Source organism: Emys orbicularis, chromosome 8, assembly GCF_028017835.1.
Source record: "Emys orbicularis isolate rEmyOrb1 chromosome 8, rEmyOrb1.hap1, whole genome shotgun sequence".
Lineage (NCBI taxonomy): Eukaryota > Metazoa > Chordata > Testudines > Emydidae > Emys > Emys orbicularis.
In genome coordinates this window covers 81477421-81498338 of record NC_088690.1, presented here as the reverse complement: position 1 = coordinate 81498338, position 20918 = coordinate 81477421, and the positions used below count along the sequence as shown (strand labels likewise).

The 20918-nt window shown below is 40.6% G+C and overlaps 1 protein-coding gene across 3 annotated transcripts in view; it reads left to right on the top strand.

The window, feature by feature from the left end:
• KCNIP1 (potassium voltage-gated channel interacting protein 1) overlaps positions 1-20918 on the top strand; it is a 117643-nt gene that overhangs the window by 68496 nt on the left and 28229 nt on the right. For 2 of the 3 annotated variants that reach the window (XM_065409061.1, XM_065409062.1), the window contains one exon: positions 15669-15793. In XM_065409061.1, the coding sequence (XP_065265133.1) occupies positions 15669-15793 (125 nt within the window). Of the gene's footprint in view, positions 1-7420; positions 7452-15668; positions 15794-20918 lie in introns of those variants that run through there. The other variant, XM_065409064.1, reaches the window with a different exon arrangement.

Below are 20918 nucleotides of genomic sequence, written 5' to 3'. Positions count from 1 at the left end.
CTGGTATGGAAATTAATCTCTCCAACCAGGCAATAATAATAATGATTTATTAATAAATTACAGTTCAACTTTAATCAAACGTGTTTCATATTAAATTTATATTTCAGTGGGTACTTGATGCAATATTTTTATTAACATTTACCATGAAGAAATTCTACTTAACCCTTTCCAGGCTGTGTGATATATCAATATGACTTCCTGAGACATCACCTAAGCTGGAAGTCTGGAAAACATCGTAGTTTGTTGACCTTCCATGGGAGCAGGATCGAGCCCATAGCTGACTCCCAGTCTAGTTCTGCAAGTATACCCAATTTTGCGCGTTTGCAGGATCAGGCCTTTCAAAAACTGAGGGTGGACCACACAACAAGTTAGTGTGCAGCAAGCCAGGGTGTGAATCTACAGCGTACTAGCTTGCCATGCGGTTCCTGCTACCGCATTCTGAAAGCTCTGTAGTCCACTTTGATGTACTGCTCTTTGAAATGGGAGTAACTCAAAGTGGATTATAGAACTTTTAGTGCGCCTGAAGCAGGGTCCACAGAGTGAGTTACTGTGCAGCAAGCTAGTGCACTGTAGACGCTCACCCTAGCTTGCTACGAAAAACTCGCCATGTAGACAAGCCCTAAGGCTCACTTCTTCTATTTATGCAAACACTTACTACTGGGTGTAGAGCTTATTAATGTTGGAACCTCACTTAACTTCAGTGAGACCACTCATTGGGGTTCTGAAACCATACATTTCAAAGTTCTTTACAAAGTAACATATCATTATCTCATTTTTCTGATGGGAGAAACTAAGGTGACATGTCTTGACCACGGTTATGTACCCAGATCAGCAGTAGAGCTAGAGTCATAACTCCTGACTCCCCAGCCTTATCCACAGAACCATGTTGACTAGTAAATGTTTTCAAGTTCAAGTCCTGAGTGATTTCTTTATGAAACTTTCATACATTTAAGATATTTTACATAGGCAAAATTTAACTTACTTTCCAACTAGGATGTAGATCTAGAAATTCTGGCAAAAATCACATCTTGGTATCATTAATTTTAAGCCACAGTTAATTAGCTAATTCTCCTTGAGGTTCTTGTTCCTAAGTATAGGTAATCTTTTTTTTTTTTTTTAATAAAATTAAGGTACACTGACCCATAATTTAAACCTTTCTGCTGTAGCTGTAAAACTACCCATTTCATCTAATACTTGGTAGTTTACAATTAATGGTGGCCTCTTTAGGTATATTTTACATCATTAATTTTTGTACAAGGGAAATAAATTTATTATCAAAATTTGTTAAAAATTCCAAAGTTAATTTGTCCAGTGCCACAGTGGCATAGAATATTATCTCTGGAATCTCAGCAGTTGGGTGGGAAGGAGGCCTTGTATTGTAACCCAATCTGGAAAAAGATTCTGGATTCCTCCAAACTCAGAATTGTTGTTTAGTTTCTGTTCAAGTCAGGGAATGGTCCCATCTAGCCCACAGGAAAAAAGTCCCTTTGGTCACTCTTAATATTAAGGGTACATTTAAACATAGTTCTCACTAGGATTAATAGATATTTTAATGATTAATCGATGGTCATAGAGTCCAATGGATCAATAGGTTGCTTATAATCACGTACAACACCTATGACTGATATGCCCCTAACCATTGTTAACACGTAGTACACATCTGTAACATGCTTTGGGCATGTATTAATCATTTATTAACATTTTATAAACTGATTATAAATGTAACTTTAAAGGAACAGTCACATATTATATGAAGAACTCAGTGTTACTCAGTAGAATTCACAAGCAGGGCCAGAAGTCCTCTGAGGGGCATATGAAATGTTCAGCTTCCAGGGCTATATATGGTCAGAGGTTCAGACATGTGACCTGTTCATGTTTAAATGGTTAGTGGCATCATATACCTTCTATGTGTGTCTCTGTTGTCTCCCAGAAGACCAAACTCTGTTTACCTTACTTCTTTGAGTAGTTTTAATAGACCACATTTGTTTCCTGGTGTCAGTCCATTGGCTTCAATAGAGTTGCAGCAGAAGATGCATTTGGCCCATTGACTTCAGTGGGAGTACTGGTGAGAGTAAGGCAAGCACAATATGACCCAGTGAGGAAGCCACAGTTGGCCTCTTACTAAATGTGTCAGTATGGTATTTTAGTAAGGCAATACTTAGGGTGGAATGATAACCAATGCTTAAGCTGTGGATAGTTGTAAGGTTGAGTTAATTAACATACGGAATGTCCTGATGAAAACCCTTTCTGTACCCTCATGACAGTCACAGAATGGCTACACTCCTAGTTGGTAAATCCTGCATGCGTAGTTATGTTGTTACACAAGGGATTAATCTGGCCCAGTTTAATTAAGAAATGTAAGAGTGGCAGTGAACCAGCTGAGTGTGATTTCTCTAATGTTTATGCAGTAGGTTCCACGATCACACTTGTGCTTCAGTTATTTTTTCCCCTTAGCGCTTCTTTCAGATAGATTTCAGAGAGAGGTGGAGGTGTCAAGTGCTCAGTCACCCCGATGAACTCATGTAGGGTCCTGCAGGGTTCCTTTCTATCACTCCCCACTCCACCATTTCATCATGTTTTTTAGTCTACTAGAGGAGACAAATATATTGGGCTGCAGTCCCATCACTATTTTGATGACACTCAGCCATGTGTCTCCTGGCCAAGATAGAGAGAAGGAGCCAGCTAAGGTTCTGCCATTAAACAAGTAAAGCAACTTGAGCAGTCGATGTGCTTTTTGATTGCATCATCTTTTGGTGAAATGTGTCCACTGCTTCTCAAATTGGTTCTCATTCATGGAGTTCTTTTGGACTCTTAAGTGCCGTTGGATTCCCAGGTAGTAGCAGAGTTTCAAACGCTTTTTATCATCTGTGACGAGCTAAACCTTACGTCACTGATTCAGGCCTTTCCAGAGTCACCTCCAGATTAGACTGTTGCAATAAACTCTACTTGGAGTTATCCCTGAGGTATTCTGAGACTTCAGTTAGTGCAGAATGCACTGGGCTATGTACCTAATGGAATGGGTTGTTCTCAGAACATTACAGCTAGGTTCTGTTAACTGTACTGGCTCCCCATCTGTTTCCTAGTGCGATTCATGATGCCGGTTCTGATCTATAAAGCTCTCTATGGTATGAAACATGGCTAGCCTGGGGTACTGCCTTTGTATCATGGTGCATAGGAATACTGAGGTATTTCTGCTGCCAGTCCCTAGATGTGCGATCTTTGAGGATTGGAAGATGAGGTGTTTTCAGTAGCAGTGTTTGATCCTCAAGAGTGTACTGCTTCACAAGAGTTTGCTGACTGTGGCATGGCTTGAAACATCTTTATTCAAGATTTTGCACTATTAGGGACAACCACTCGGTCACTTATTTTGGTTGGTTACAGTGACCATGGCAGGGGGCTGTTTATGCAACCTGTTGTGGCACTGTATCTGAGTCTAACATCTGCCACATGCCCAAGTGATGTTGTTGCTGATTTCATCTCGGGAAACTGATGGGTCTATTTATTTATTGAGTGTATCTTTACCCAGAACATTGGTTAGGCATTCTTTCATAGTTTGCAAAATAAGTAAATAAACATACTTGAATATTTAATCCCAACAGGGTTTTTGAAAGCAGTGGTATCTTATTTTCAGACTGGTGGTATATTATCTGCCCTCTAGTGCTAGAAGTAGTGAATTACTGAATATTTTTCTATTTAATGGATAGTGCCTGCCATGGTGTTCTGTTTGACCTGGAAATCCTGTATGTAGGCAAGTGTCTGATATGCATTACATTTTTAAGAAATTAAAATTAATTGACAAAGAAAATTCAAGAAATGGCTTTTTGTCTAATATGACGTTAAACATTTTTCTTTTCTTGTAGGACACAATATAGAAGCCTTAATTCCAGTGGCACTGAAAGATTTGTGGGGAAAGATGAAATACTGGACCCACTCCTGACTCACTTTGAAATCAATGGAATTTTTTCCCTTTGATGTCAATGGGAGCAGAATTGTGCCCTTCTGTCAGAGCTTGTGTATAAATAGCAAGTTCCATTTGTGCTTGAAATAAATCTCTTTTCCCCCATGATGAAATGATATATTTTGTCAGGATGTGTGTGGATGTGTACACAGGTTGACAATTTGATGTTATCTTGGCTCTTACAGAAAGATCCTTAAGGCTTAAATTACTCTCTTCTGATACTGGAGGTTTACAAAAATGTAAATTCCATTCAGTGTTGTTTACAATGGTGAAATTCACTTTGAGAGGCTCATTTTCAAGGGGATCTAGGTAAGGAAATGCTCAAATTTTAAAGGAAAGGTATAATTAGAATAAATATAAGGGATTATAAATCAGATCTGAAAAGCCCACCCGTTAAATAATTTCTAAACTGTGTATTTAGTTAAAATATCATGCTTGATCTATTTTAAGGAAAACTCCATCTCCATTCTCAAGCAAACAGCAAAAGCAATAGAATGCAATAATTTTCACTAGCAGCAATCCATAAAACATTCAATATTATGTAACAGTGTTAACGTTTTTATTCTTTGTAAAGTAAAGCCACTATTTATTCAGTTTGATTTATGAAAAAATACATATACCAAAAATTACAGTCTTGATCAGTAAGAAAATCTCCCTTTACCCCATCCACCAGGCTAATAATGCCCTCTCCTGTCTCTTACAGGCAAAGGCCTGTAAAAACCGATAAGCTTTCCAATATGCCGTGATGGTTAGTAGGCTCTGGCTCCTTTCCATTAAGAGGAAAAGCAAATTTCAGAGTGGAAGGTACTGCTGCCAATCCCTCCTGTTTAAACCAGTTTGCTCTTAGCAGCTGAAATTAGTTACGGTGCTGAAGCTATGGCATGGCATGAGGATCTTTCAAGGTGACAGGACTCAGACCAATTTGATCTGTATTCATCAAAAACACTAACAAATTATATCCAGAAACATAACTAAGGAAATATAACCTAGATAGACCTACTATAATGCGGGTGCATAACAGGTTGGAAAACTATTCCCAGAGAGTATTTATCAGTGATTCACAGTCAAGCTGGAAGGACATAACAAGAGGGGTTGCACAGGAATCAGTTCTGTGTCCGGTTCTGCTCAATATCTTCATCAATGATTTAGATAATGTCATAGAGAGTACACTTATAAAGTCTGCGGACGATACCAACCTGGGAGGGGTTGCAAGTGCTTTGGAGGATAGGATTATCATTCAAAATGATCTGGACAAATTGGAGAAATGGTCTGAAGTAAATAGGATGAAATTCAATAAGGACAAATGCAAAGTACTCCATTTAGGAAGGAACAATCAGTCACACACACACAAAATAGGAAATGACGGTCTAGGAAGGAGTACTGAAGAAAGGGATCTGAGGGCCATAGTGAATCACAAGCTAAATATGAGTCAACAGTGTAACACTGTTGCAAGAAATGCGAACATTATTCTGGGATATATTAACAGGAGAGTTGTATGCAAGACACGAGAATCAATTATTCTGCTCTATTCTGTGCTGACAAGGACTCAGCTGGAGTATTGTGTCCACTTCTGGGCGCCACATTTGAGGAAAGATGTGGACAAATTGGAGAAAGTCCAGAGGAGAGCAACACAAATAATAAAACATCTAGAAAACATGACCTATGAGGAAAGATGGACAAAATTGGGTTTGCTCAGTCTGGAGAAGAGAAGACATGCGGGGGGAGAGATAAGTTTTCAAGTACATAAAAGATTGTTACAAGGAGAAGGGAGAAATTGTTCTCTTTAATCTCTGAGGATAGGACAAGAAGCAATGGGCTTAAATTGCAGCAAAGTCGGTTTAGGTTGGACATTAGGAAAAACTTCCTAACTGTAAGGGTGGTTAAGCATTAGAACAAATTGCCTAGAATCTCCATCATTGCGGGGTTTTAAGAACAGGCTAGACAAACACCTGTCAGGAATAGTCTAGTTATTACTTAGTCCTGCCTTGAGTGCCAAGGACTCGACTAGATGACTTCTCGAGGTCCCTTCCAGTCCTACACTTCTGTGATTCTATAAAGGAACAAATGCAGATCAGAGAGAACAGTTGTAATGTGTGTTCTCTGCAAGAAGGACTGCTAAGCAAATGGACAATCATGCTGTACACTTAGTGGAGTTTCCAGCTTGTCTTTAGAAATAGCTCCATATACAGTTCATTGTAGTAGTCCAATGTAGAAGTGTCAAAGGCACAGATCACTGCTGCAAGATCTAGATCCAAAAGAAAAAGCTAGCAACATTAATCACTAAGCACAAGTGGGGGAAACATACTGCTTAGTTACTATGGTGGTCTGCATCTCCAGCAGCTGCTGAGGGCCCCAACAAGAACTCCAGGTTGAGTAACTAAGTAAAACTGTCTGTTCAAGGACAACTTGCAACAGGGTAAGAGGCAGATTTCTCTAAATTAAGAATTATTCACACTGTTGTGTTAGTTAGTGTTCACTTATGTAAGTGAGAGACCTGGCTTCCAAACTAAAAACTGGCGGGCTATGTTAGATAGGCTTCAAACTAGGTAGCAAGGGAGGGAGAGCTTTGATCTTACACCAAATATCTGGCTTATATTTCCAATTATAATGAACAAGATGATCTACAAATAAGATATCTACAATGAACAGAGAACTACTTTATTGAAGAGCTATAGCTAAACACACATGTAAAGAGCATGATTAAAAGTTATGAATTACAGTGCTGCTGAATTATGATCCATATCTAGTCAGTTTTATTTAAACCTCTAGAATAGGGTGACCAGATATCCCAATTTTATAGGGACAGGCCCGATATTTGGAGCTTTTTCTTATATAGGCTCCTATTACCCCCACCCCCGTCCCGATTTTTCACACTTGCTGTTTGGTTGCCTTACTCTAGAATGATTCTTACTGGTGGAATGTTAATAATGGTGAATGCAGTAAATTTGCATGGGCGGAACATAAAAGGAAAGAGGTGATAATGAAGGCAGTAGGAAATGGTAGCCAGGGCCGGCTCCAGGCACCAGGCAACCAAGCACATGCTTGGGGCGGCACCTGGTAAGGGGCGGCGGGGGGAACGCGGCGCAGCATTCCGCGGGGGGGGGGCGCTCCGGCGTCGCAGCGCTCAGCGGGGGGGGGCGGGCTCCGGCGGCGCGGTGCTCGGCGGGGGGGGCGGCACGGGGCTCGGCGCTGGGGGGGGTTCCGGCGGCGCTCGGCGGGGGGGGTGGCGGGGGGCGCGGCGCTCGGGGGGGGGGTGTTTCGGCGGGGGGGCGGGCTCCGGCGGCGCTCGGCGGGGGGGGCGACGCACGGCGCGGCGCTCGGGGGGGGGGGTTCCGGCGGCGCTCGGCGGGGGGGGCGGGCTCCGGCGGCGCGGCGCTCGGCGGGGGGGGGCTCGGGGGGGGCGGCGCTTTTTTTTGCTGCTCGGGGCAGCAAAAAAAGTTGGAGCCGGCCCTGATGGTAGCAATGGAAAGCAAAGAAAAAGCACCAAGTTTCAGTTTCAAATACCCTAAAGTGTCATCACAATTCCTGGACCAACTACCATGACATTCAGAGTCATAGGGAACAGTACTTTGAGTATTCCTACTTTGGGGTGACACATACAGCTAAATATGGATTCTCAAATAAATACATCAGGTACTGGAAGTAGAGGAGAACTATGAGCCAGGAAATAGAAAATCCACCCAGAGAAGAACCCATCCAGGATGTATTTTTACCGATAGAGAGGAACTGGCTGAGAATTTGAGAGTACACAGTGACCACAAATTCCTGTCGAGAAACAGTATTAAGAAATGGATTCACTGAACACTTGAAAGAGTAAGAATTCAGTAGACTATTCTACAGCTATCCTAGTCCCTCAACAAATACTTATGTGTGTCTATCCCTGAAGCTAAGTATGTGTGTAGGTACAAAAGTGAAGCAGGTGCTATAAGAGGACATATTCAATTCCATGAGTGTGGTAGATGACTGGAGCATGTTCAGACAAACATGAGAATTAAATTACAAGAAATTATGTTACCACTGAAAAACATGAAACCAAAAGTGGCCAGTATGGCTCCATGAGCAATTTATTGAAGACCTGGAAGTACGAGAAAAGCTGTACTACAAAGGGACAAAGTTGGAAGGAACCAGACAAGGTTAGTTATCTTAGTTAATCAAGGCTTGTGTGGAAAACATAAGGACTAAAATAGAAGCACATTTAGTTAATGCTAACCAAACGAAATAAGGAGAACAAGTAAGGCTTTTAAAACTCCATTTGGAGGGAAAGTAGGCCCAATGAGGAGAGAGACCATGCCAGCGACACGTCCAAAATGGATGAACTACCTGCTTGTTAAAAATCTTATTTTAACCAGAAAAAAATAAAAAAGATGTATGGGCAATTAGGAAGAAAGGAAAACTTTGTCGATATAGCTGCTGTTCTAAAAATAAGGTATGGGAATGAGTGGGAAAGATGAATAAATCATCAAGTCTGCATGATAGATATCGCTGGGCTAACAAAATAATTAGCTAATGACATTATTAAACCACTGGCAATTATTTATTTAAAAGTCCTGAAGAACCAATGATACACTAGAGGATTGGAAAAGAGCAACTGTGTTACTGAACTTTTTATTTAAATAAAATCACTCCTGGCATTTAGTCTCCAGTAACATGATGGAATAAATATTGAGAGAAACCTTGCGAGACACTCTTATGGTCACACATCACTAAAAAGTGAGATTCAGCGTAAGAAAAATGCAGCTTTGTACATCTGAGGGTCAATCACACCCAATTTCTATACACAGAGCCGTACTTGAAAAGCCGTGACTCAGGAAAAGACTGAGCTGATGTGTGATAGTGGATAGCAAATTGGAGGAGATTGCAATATATTTAATAAAGACAATGTGATTTTTACACTATGTGCAGGAGCATTGTATCACAAATAAGGATATTGAGATTACCGTGATCAGATTCAGGAAAATCTTGATTAATCCGGAGAGAAATGAAGGAATAAAGGCCTGGAGAAACTGACAGAAATGACTGAAAAGAACTAAGCGATGACTAAAAAAAGCTGTGAAAACACTGCAAGAATTTGAAAACACTGCCAGAATTTTGAAGAGTATGAACAATGAAGGCCAAATTCTGTTCTTGAATACTCATTTTGCAGCTTGTTATGCCTCCGCTGCCCTCCCTGGGTTCTTGTCATGCAGACAGAAAGCAGAAGGCCAGAGTCCAAAGTGCAGAAAATGCAATGTCTGTTGGAGTTAACAAGGAAGCATAACCACAGCTCTGTACACCAATAGAGCTTTTCCTTTTCCCCTCCTCCTTCTTAGCAGACTTAATTATACCGGTAGTGCCCGCCCCTGGTACCACCCCTTACAGTTGATGGTCATGTTCCATTTTGGAAGGTCTTGAGTCTGGAGGCTTCAGTACCACCTTTTTTGTACCCCATGGGAGGGGTAGGGAGGGAGGTTGTGTCCTGGCCAAGGCTACTTTTTCTTTGGCTTTTAGTGTTTCTTTTACCTCGCCCCTCCCAACTGTTTGCTTAACCTTGTCTTGGGAAATGAGTCGAGGCAGTTGTATATTAAACTCCCACCATGTATCCAGCAACATTTTAGCTCTATTTCTTATCTTTTATTTATTATACTAAAAAACCCATCTGGTTGTAGGAAGAAGCAACACACTGTGTCTTTGTTCCTTGTTCACATATGTTAAGGATATAAGGCACAAACAATTATATTTGAAAAACCTCAAAATTCTATCTCAGGCAAATAAACAGGCCTAAATACTATATTACTATCACTAACACGGCTCTCATTGGCTGCCTGCATATAAGTGCACAACATCCCTACAGATCTTTAAAAAGGGAGAGGAGGAGTTTATAAAGCTACAGGTGGAAACAACTATGAAAAATGGGATCCAATTGAGCAAAGTTCAAATGTAAATAACAAATGTATATCAGAAAAAAAATTCCTAATTGTGAGATCCATTGGAGTGGGGAATAGTTACTCACACGGGGAGTGTTTGGAGACTGCATCATTTTGGTCCTTTAAAAACCAGACCGGACATCAGCTTTGAAGTGACAAAGGGAAAATAACACAGTAGGTCTTTTCTGTGTTTGCTGTATACAGTGTGATTCTGTGAAATGACGCTTGCTGTCCTGTCGGAATAACACCTTGTTGGTAGGTAGTAGGATGAACCCAAATGTTCAAATCCTCACCAAAGGAGAAGTGGATTATTATTATTAGGATATAGCACATACTCTGGATGGATTTTACTATGAGAATTACTGTCTGCCATTTTCAGAACGTATCTATTTGAAAATAGTTGATTCTATTTCTTTGTGGCCATCTTCTTGGTCACATTTGTTTTGGTTAAGTTTCTAAATGCTTCCTGAAGGAAAAGATCATAGAAATTATAGAAATACAGGGATGAAATGGATCTCAAGAGGTCATCTAGTGCAGGATGAGTAAGTAGAATGTGAAAGTGATAGCTCATACAGTTTTCATCATAGACTTGAGTGAGAGATACCAATTCCTGAATGTAGAAAAGAATGTGTTTTAAAAGGGATAGATTCTTATTTTCCCTAACCTTAGTCCTGGAATTTGTTTAAAAATTTTTTTAGGGAAGTTGAGCAACATAAGTGCAGGGGACTGGACTAGATGACCTCTTGAGGTCCCTTCCAACTGGATCCAATTCCCTGCTGTTTCACACCTTGTGTATTTCTTAGCGTAGGGAGTGGAGAAGTTGTTATATACAGCAAAAGTCTACCTGATTTTTAATAAGAAAACATCTGTCCTCTGGGACCAAAGGTTGTGAATTTGAAAGAATCTGTGAATGCAAGACAGGCTGAAATAGATGAACAACACTCTGATATTCCCATTGAATGAGGCTGGGGTTTATCAAAATGTAGCATGCCACTACTGAAATATTGTGTTTATCAGGTATTCTTTGATACGGGAATATTTTTAATAGCTGGGCTGCTGGTATTCATTCTTCAGTTCATACAAAATATGGCTGCATAAGCAAAAGAAATAAGTTTTTTAATATCCAGGCCTTTAGACCTTATTTGTTTAAAACAAACATGCGGCTACAAATGAAGTTTTGCATAAGTAAAGTCTGCCAGATCTTTCCCTTTAATTGTTGTTTGTTATTTTTAGAATATGAATACCAAATACTCTTTTAGGAATCTCTTTGTCTAACAATGGAAAAACCAGTGATACTGTGAATACGTAATCTTATAAATGGTATCAGTCTTCCAAAAAGAATGAATCAACCTGAAAATTGCTTTCCAATGAGCCTGCCTTAAATCTTGCTGAAGTCATTTACAGCTGTGCCAAGGGGTTGTAAAAGGCTACCATCCTGACTTCATAGCATTTTTTCACTTCTTTTGCAAAGGTGTAAATGACAACACAAGGTGTGAAACAGTAGGGAATTGGATCCAGTGAGACTAACTTCTATTGCCAGTAAAGTTATCATTCCTTTGACTTCTAAGCATTGTGTTATTTTTTCTCTTTCAATATTTGTTTTATTGTTTTATTGGGAATCAAAATGAGATTTGCAAATGATATTAAGTGTAGGATTTTTTAGTTTTATTTTTGAGGAAGATTGGCACTAGATTTAGTTTTCATAATTTTCTGGTACATTCCTAGTTCTCCATTAGTTCTGAAAAATAATTCAGGGTACAGTCATTGTATTTATACAGTTCTCTTATATCCTAGTATGCACATCATCTAATTGGTATATTTTCAAATAATGTTCAAAAGAGCACTGTTTATAGAACTGTTTTACTGTCTATACTGTTTACAGAGCTGCTCATTCTGTTCCCTTCTCTGCTATAGTGTCTATTGCACACCCCTACTGGTACCCCATCTTGTGATTTATCAGTTAGTACTTTGATCCATAAGCATTCCAGGTTCTGTCCTTCTGAATTTTCAGTAACCCTAAAGCAGACTCTGGAGAACCAAGGTGGGAGAAGCATATTCCACAGGTGAGAGCCCCTTGTGGAAAATACCTACAGCCTCGCATTTAAATTAAAGGGCCTGAATTCAAACACCTCATTGGATTTTAGCACTGCCTGTCATGGAGTAAGACATGCAAGATCTCGGAGATGCAGGAAAAATTAATCTTTAAAAGTCAAGTTGAATTAGTCAAATCCTCGATGGGCAAAAGTAGAGTCAAATTAATTGTTTGTACTTATCTTCCACCTGCATTTTTCACCTAGATTCTACATTGAGCGACACTATAAATACCTTAGATTAGATCAAATCAATAGGCAATACTACCAGAATGTTGACCCATGAGAGGTCACAGAAAAGTGTGTGGAAGGTGAGCAGTGCTAAAGGAGATAAGTTCAGAGAATGTGAATTCAGTAAGGGAGAGAGTGAGCAATGCTTAATCCTAAATATTGTCTTTGTGCTGCACAGTTTATTAAAACATGGGAGGGGGAGGAGGGACACAGCTGACTGTGACAGGTACAAGCTGGTTGATTGTTCTGAGCAGAAGAGAACCTGGAAATGTTTGGGCAGATTGAAAATGTAAAGTTTTTAATTAATTTATTTCAAGGCAAATTATACCTTTTACTTATGAGAAATCATGTTCAGACTAGAGGTGGGTCTCCCTAGGTTGGATCCATTGATGACTGATATTCTCTTTCTTTCTGTTTCCCATTTATCTTCTCCTTCCCTCTCTAAGACCTTTTTCTCCACTACACTCCTTTTTTCCCTCCCTCCTTCCTCCCCCATATTCCACCCTTTCATCTTAGGACATCTTCCTCCCCACCCATCCTTTTTTCAAAGACCCCTGTCTTTCTCCTCATCTCACAGTCCCTTCTTTTTTACTTTCTTCTCCAGCCCCCTACTCTTCCTTCTAACAGTATCTCTTTCTTCCAGACTCTCTCCTCTCAGTCGTCTTTAGTGGCATCTCTTCGCTCTTCTCCTTTTCAGGACTCTGTCTCCCTCTGCTGATGGTCCCAACCTCTTTTTCCCCTTCACTATTTCATCCACTTCTGCAGACCATTGCTCTCTCCTCACAGTTTCCTTTCTGCTACTGCCTCTCATTTTTCTAGATCACTAATCAAATATGCTGTTCTCGATCTAACTAACCTTATAACTGATTCCCTTTGCCTTTACTCCCTGTCAGTCACTGAGGATCCCTTTGACAAGATGTTTCCCTGCTGTAGTGTTACAATTAAAATTATCTGAAGTTGAGTGCTAAAAATCCCCATTAGACAAATTTTGTAACTGTGTGCAGTGGCATTCATCTTAATTAATCTACACAATCCCAAAAAATGATTATCATATTTCGAAGCATACTGGTGATCAGCCTGAAATTTCTTCTGCTGAACACACATTGTGGAGGTGCTGTGTGTGTTTTGGGGGGAGGGGGAGGGAGAAGTACTTGGCTATTGATTATACATATTTCATAATGACATGGACTGGAGATGTGATTGTCAGTTTTCAGATTGGGGTTGATTACTAGATCCATGCAGCGTGAATACTCAGTTAATGGAAAAAGAGAGAAAGAGGAAACCACAGTAGAGATATTCAAATTCCTCTTTTCCAGTCAGGAATAAGAATATTCTAGGTTGTGGCATCTAGTGACCTGTAGAAATAACTAGTAAGAGTCTTGTAGTGCTTCCTGTATCAAAATGCACAGTCTCTTTGATATGGCTTTTCAAAGTTCATTCAAGTCCATGCCCCCTCATTTTGGCAGGACTGATTTTATTATTGCTGATGCGTGGGTGAGTGTCAAGTCTGATAGCATTTAAAAACTCCCCATATCAGTTCGTTCCACTACTGAGCTGTTTGAAGAGTTATACATATACCAATGTTTAGGCTAAATTTTCTCTTCTGTACCTTAAGCCTATTCCTTATTGCCCTGTTTTTATTGACTAGGAGTATGTGTATGTCTTGACTAGAATACAGGGTGTGATTGCAGCTCAGGTAGACATACCTGTGCTAGCTTTAATCTCACTAGTTTGGGTCCCAGAGCAGTGAAGCTGTGGCAGTATGCATTTAGCGGCAGCTACACATGCCTCTGCAGAACCTTGGGTAATTACTCATGGGGCTAGCTCGCACTGAAGCGTGTGCCACTGCAGCTTCTCTATTCCATGACATGAGCAAGCTAGATTAAAGCTAGTTTGGGTATGTCTATGCAAATTGCCATCACGCCCGATAATGCCAGTAAAACTCATGGTCCAAGAGGAGATTAGGTTAAAAACAAATAGTCAAAGCTTACTTGATCTTTTCCATAGATGCCATTAACCCAGCCATTAAAACTATGTGTACATACTATTATAGTGGGAAAGCCATGAAAAAAGCATAGTTAAAAGCATTGGATCACCCCTACTGTGCATTTTCTGTAATGATCTGCTGTTGATAGATTAGACTGGAGATGGGCCCACACTCCAAAATTTGGACCTGGATTTGAATACTTTAAAATTCAGCACCCACAGATTCTGACTTCTGAAGAACACAGACATAGAGGGTGGAAAGATTCCCCCATGCTCTGAGGCCAGTTTAAATTCACAAGGAATCTAACACGTAGGATTAACCAGCAAGGTTTAAAGGGCTGATCTCTGCTCAAAGCTCCAGTGTAGACCAGGAGAATTTTCTTTCTCAAACTCATACTTGACAATTAGTTTATCATTTCCCTGTGCATTTGAGCAGGAATCAACCATAATTCACATAGTAACCCAGTTGATTTTTACAGGATATGAACTGAGTAGTTTTGCCATAAGTGTGTACGACAGTCATTGAAGGTCTAGTATAGATGACATTTTTCTGAAAGTGAGTTCATACTGGAAGTGCTCACTGACCTTTATACCTTAGAGGTGGTGTAGGTTCATGGCTTAGGGAGGATTGGGGCTTTTGGGACAGCTGTGATGAATAGTCACATCTGGCTTCAGGAGTATTTTTGATAATCTCAGACTGGCATACAGTAACCCTCTGTTCATATCTATGCTTTTTTGGCACTGCTAGTGAAATGAGATTTCTATAATCTACAAGGCACATGGGAGGATTTGGGTGGAAGGATGTATGCATGTGTCCAAATCTATGTACTTTCGCAAGAAAAAAACGTTTACACCAAATCCACATGGGCACTTCATGGCTTACCTATTTCCCCCAAAAGGCCATGTAAGCATAGGGCCAAATTCCTCCTGGATGTAGCTCCATTGGACTTAACCTGAATTACACCTGGAATGAATGTGATCCATAATGCCCTTAACACTTCAAGCTCTTTTGATACTGTACAAAAGAGAGAGAGTTTCTTTCTGTTTCCACTCAGTGTAATGTCATGTCTTTGTATAATATGTTTAAGCATGTCTGCCCTGTCACTTACCACTGATGCTTGCATGCTCTTCTTTAAGACTAGCACCCTAGAAGGATTACTCCTTTGCATTGTGCAGGTATTTAAACAGGTAACTTCCACCATTCTTTAGTGGAACTGTGATTAGCTACTTGTCCTCCTATTCATGTCATCAATTTCTGCCCTGGGAGCAGAATACTAAATATTTACCTCTCAATAAGTAATTTGGGGTATTGCTCTACTCTTTAGTTTTAATTTTGCTTTTAAAGGATTGAAACCAGTTGTATAGAGAAACTCCATGTTAGTTTTTCTCTCTTCTTTTTGTTCTCGAGATACATCAATATTCCAGTTATTTGACCTGTCCATCGCTTCAATATAGCAAAGGTAGCAATCAAAGTAAATATTTCCATGTCTTTTCTTTTAGATAAAATTGAAGATGAATTAGAGCTGACCACGGTGTGCTATCGTCCAGAAGGACTGGAACAGCTTGAAGCACAAACCAATTTCACAAAGAGGGAACTTCAAGTGCTTTACAGAGGATTTAAAAATGTAAGAACCACATTGCAATGAATTGGCTAGTGTATATTTCACCACCACCCCTCTGCAGAGTATCCAAACTACTCACCTGTGTTCCATAGCTTTTATCCTGGTAACAATGATACAGAGATTCATTTTGGAGGCTTGGTCTTTTGAAGCAGGAGGATCTGAGTTCTAACCCTCTTATTGCCACAGCGAAATATACATGAGTAAACCCTTATACATATTTTTCTTGGCATCATAATCTGCTTTAAACTAGAGCTGAATGAATATCCTTCACGTGATTTACTCAGCAAATTTAGTTGGTTTGTCCTGATTCACATGGCAATTTCCTCAAATGCACTTGTAGGTTGAAATTACCTCACAATATTTTTTTCTCACATTTTTTTTAACTCTTTGGATTGATCACAAAGAGTTTGCTGTAACTGATTCTTTATATTCGAAACTGAGCTCTCTTTTTAGTTGCTACATATGCTTGAATGCCATTTATAGGACCGTACCAAATTCACAGTCCATTTTGGTCAATTTCACAGTCATGGGATTTTTAAAATTGTAAATTTCATTATTTCAGCTATTTAAATGTGAAATTTCACAGTGTTGTAATTGTAGGGATCCTGACCCAAAAAGGAGTTGTGGAGCGGTCACAAGGTTATTGTAGGGGGGGTTGCGGTACTCCTTTCCTTACTTCTGCACTGTTGATGGGGGCGGCCCGGCCTTCAGAGCTGGGCAGCTGGAAGGCGGTGGCTGCTGGCCGGGAGCCCAGCTCTGAAGGCAGAGCCGCCACCAGCAGCAGCACAGAAGTAAGGATGGCATGGTATGGTATTGCCACCCTTACTTCTGCGCTGCTGCCTGCAGAGCTGGGACCTCAGTCAGCAGCCACCATTCTCTGGCCGCCCAACTCTGAAGGCAGTACAGAAGTAAGGGTGGCAGTACCATGAACCCCCTAAAATAACCTTGCGACCCCCTCCTCCCCCGCAACTCCCTTTTGGTTCAGGACCCCCAATTTGAGAAACACTGTTCTACCCCGTGAAATCTGTATAGTATAGGGTAAAAGAACACAAAAGACCAAATTTCATGGGGGGAGACCAGATTTCACAGTCCATGATGCATTTTTCATGGTCATGAATTTGGTAGGCCCTACCCATATACTAACACATTATTAACTATTTGAATATATATCAACATTTCTCTTGTATATGTCATAACTGTGATGGGGGAGCCAGGCAGTTCTCCCACCCCCTGCTGTGTCAAATATTGTACTATCTCATTACAAATATCCTGTCCAGTGCTAAGAGATCACACATGCAAGCTTGATAATCCCTTTCCACAAGTATTAATTAGAGTAACACTTTGTTACTGAAGTACTTGCAGACAGTAAAAACAAGATGTGCAGGCCTAGGAGATAATAAATTTTTAAATTCAAATGAATACTCTGAGCTTTTTTTGACATAGTGCCACCACAGCTCTGTGAAGAAAACTTCGTCTACACATAGATCTCCCCTGATTCCAGCAATCTGCATAGCTACGCTGGTACACCCCCTTCATGTGGCTTAGTGTTATTTGCACTGTTGATATTTACCCCAAGGTTTGGCAGAGGTGAGATCCACTAGTGCAAATTGCAGCTTTACCATTGTAAATCCATAGTGTTGATGGGTAAAGTTGCATCAGTGGCTGGAACTGGAGCAAATCCCCAGAACCCTTAAGTACAGCAATCGTACTTCATACTAAGATTCTACATATGCAAGGTTAATCAATGGTAGATGTTGTTAGCACATTACATACATGAGTACGTTGTTTTATAGACCATTATAAGCATATTAGTAGAAGGTATTGTAGGTGGTTATAAGCCATGCTGGTAAGCAAAATTTTGGACTCTCTAATAATTATTCAATTATGTATTAACACATCTATTATTCATTTATTAACTGTAAGTAGGACCTTCACCTTAATATAAGAGATGATTGCTCTGTCTCTCTCTGTGCCCCATTCCTGTTGTCTCTGCTCTCCTCTACCCACGTACATGCGCACAAAGTCTCACACTTTCTCTGTTCATTTGATTCAGGATGCAATCAGATTCACTTATGATAAAGTACATCAAATGTCTCCACCAAACAGATATGTTCTTTATAATATAAAGTAAATTTAACTCTACACTGATCATATATTTTCATTAACATTTCTCCTTTCATAGAGTGTTTTGCCATATATTTGCCACAGGAAGTAAATGTCTTTTGCATGTGTATTTCCCTCTTATCTACCCATGCATGGGTACTTTTTTTTAATATATAGCATACCTTCATAATATGTTGATTTGCTGGGACAGAGTTGGGCTGAATTATTAGTTGTTTCATTTAGTTGAGTTTTCAAAGAAAAAATTATAGCTCTTTATAAATTTCACATGCAGCATATACGCAATGGGCCGTATGCTGCAGTAACATACACCCTACCCATTCTAATTGATTTAAGTGGAAAATCTGGCTCAGTGTCAGTAGTATTTCCTAACCTGCCTGTCCCATGGAAATTCCAGTTTCCAAGCCCTGGCTGCTGGCCCATGAAAGCTCTGTGGGACTGAGCCCGATCTCATAGATCAGTGATACTTAGATTACAGTGGTTCAGGAACTAAATTACTGATCAGCATTACCCAAAAGAGCCACAGTAGTCACTTTCTATATCTTGTTTATACTTATTCCCTTTTCTCGGATGATTGTGGTGGTCCTGCTTAATTTACATGATGGCACCTAGCTGTTATGATGATGGGCGCTTTACAAGTGCATATAATGGGCCAGATTGTCTGCTGCATCCAATTTAAACTGAGTGAAGTAAATGGGAGTAGAGGACTATCAAGAAGTGACTCACTGATACCCTGCTTGGCCCTAAATCCATTTTAGAGCATCCTGGAGGCTGCTGTAACCTGAGCCAGTTTATTACCCCCAACCTCTCCAAGCTCATCATCAGAAGCAAAATCTCCACAGGCCAGGACCCAACAACTTAAAGTAGCACCAGACACTGCCAGAAGAACAGATACAAACCCTGCAGACATATCTCCACTCCTATGATTTCTTTCTTTTTTTTTTGTTCAAAAATTTACCTGCCATTATTTTCATCCAGCAAATATAATTTTAAAACAGCTTAAAAATGTAGGAACTGATCAGTTGTCACTCTCCCTTTTATAATTGTAAATGCTTCTCTGAAGACTCTCCTCTAACCTCTTCCTTTTCCATGATAAATTAACAATCCTGGCTTGATAAAAGCCCCATCCTGCCACCAGCCCCCTTTGTGATCGACGTGGTGCTGTGAAAGACTGAAAAGACTAGAAACTGCTGCTGTGGGTGCTTACTGTGTCAATGCTTCTATAAGAAGCAGCTCGCGCTGTGACAGCAGTTCTGGCCTGCATGCATGATTACACTTTCTGAATTCCCACATGATTTTTTTTTTGCTTCTGACACTCCATCTGAAAGCTGTGTAAGGCTTTGAATCAAACCTCGAGGAATGCTTCAGAAAGGCATTGCTGCCATTGATCATCCTGTTTCAGCTTTCTGTAACTGGATTGCGTTCAGATGCGTATGCTAGTGCCAATTCATTTGCACTTAATTGATCAGAATTTTGTTTTATAAGAGCCAAATAATGCTCAAGAGTCTTCATTAGTGCTTCAACATGACTTAATCAAGCTGACTCAAAAGATGTAGCTCTTGTGAAACAAAGCAGGTATACGCCATGCTCAGTTTAAATTCCACGGTAGGCAGCAAAAGAATAGTTTCGGCACTTTGGTTCACATTGAAAGGAATTGGTGTTCCAGATGTTCTATCAGGTGCAGGATATTTACACTGGAACTGGTGCGAGAGTACATGTGGGTTCGTGACTTTTGCCACATTTCTACACAACCTGCGGTGTGCAGCAAGGATGCATTCTCACCCCAGCACTATTCTGTCAACCATCAACTGGATATTAGGACTTGCCACTCCACACATTAGAATCAAGGTTGGTCGAGAAGCATTCACTGACCAAGACTAGGCCAACGACACTGCTTTGCTTGTGGAGAAGTCAGATAATTTCAGCCCCATCCTTCAAGGTCTGCAGGACACCACCTACATTAGGGGTTGAACGTCTCATGGCAGTAGACCAAGGTACAGAACTTTGGAGCTGGGCCACCAGAAGCCCTGCTGCAGGTGGGGTTGAGTACCGTGGAGAGCACTGATGAGTTAATCAACCTCAGCTGCAAGCAGAGTTCAAACGGTCACAGCAAACTGGACTTTCTTTGACGAATAGGTCTCAACGCCTCCTGCACAAAGTCCATGTCTCACTTATGGATACAGCAACATCTTTGCAATGAGACAAAGCTCAGGATTGGTCAAACTTGTGTACCACATGTATTGCTATATGGGTCAGAAACTTGGACCCACTTACACACAGCGTTGGGGTGACTAGAGGCATTCCATATGTGCTGTCAGTGCCAAATAGTGTGACCAGATAGCAAGTGTGAAAAATCAGGATGGGGTACAGGGGGTAACAGGGGTCTATATAAGAAAAAGCCATGAATATCGGGACTGCCCCTATAAAATTGGGACATCTGGTCACCCTAGTGCCAAATCTTGAGCATGAAGGGGGTTGACTTTGTACGAAATGTCATAATATTGCAGAGATCTGGCCTTCCTTCAGTTGCTCGTTATATTCAAAAGTGGCATTGCAGGCTCTTTGGCCTTGTCTCCAGGATGGATAAAAATACCCCAGAACACTTGCTCTTCAACTCTCCATTGACACATGAAGAAGTGCATGTCCTGACCCTTCCTGGCGCCACCCAGAGGGCGGCCCCAGAGATTTACTGATTTGCAGGATTCAGCCAGATTTGGGAACTTCACTGCACAATTCCTGGTGTGATGCCATCAGCATTGGTCATTGTTACTGGTTCAGTAGTCCTCAGGACATTGTGTGTGTTTGATGTTTGCAAGGCTAAGATTTTATCACAGTTATTTTTAGTAAAAAGTTACGGACAGGTCACAGGCAATAAACAAAAATTCACGGAGCCTGTGACTTGTCTGTGACTTTACTAAAAATAACCTGGGGGAAGGACTAGGTGGGGGGAGGAATGGATTCCCATGCGGGGAGATTGACAGGACAAGCCCCCCCGCCAGCAGCTGCA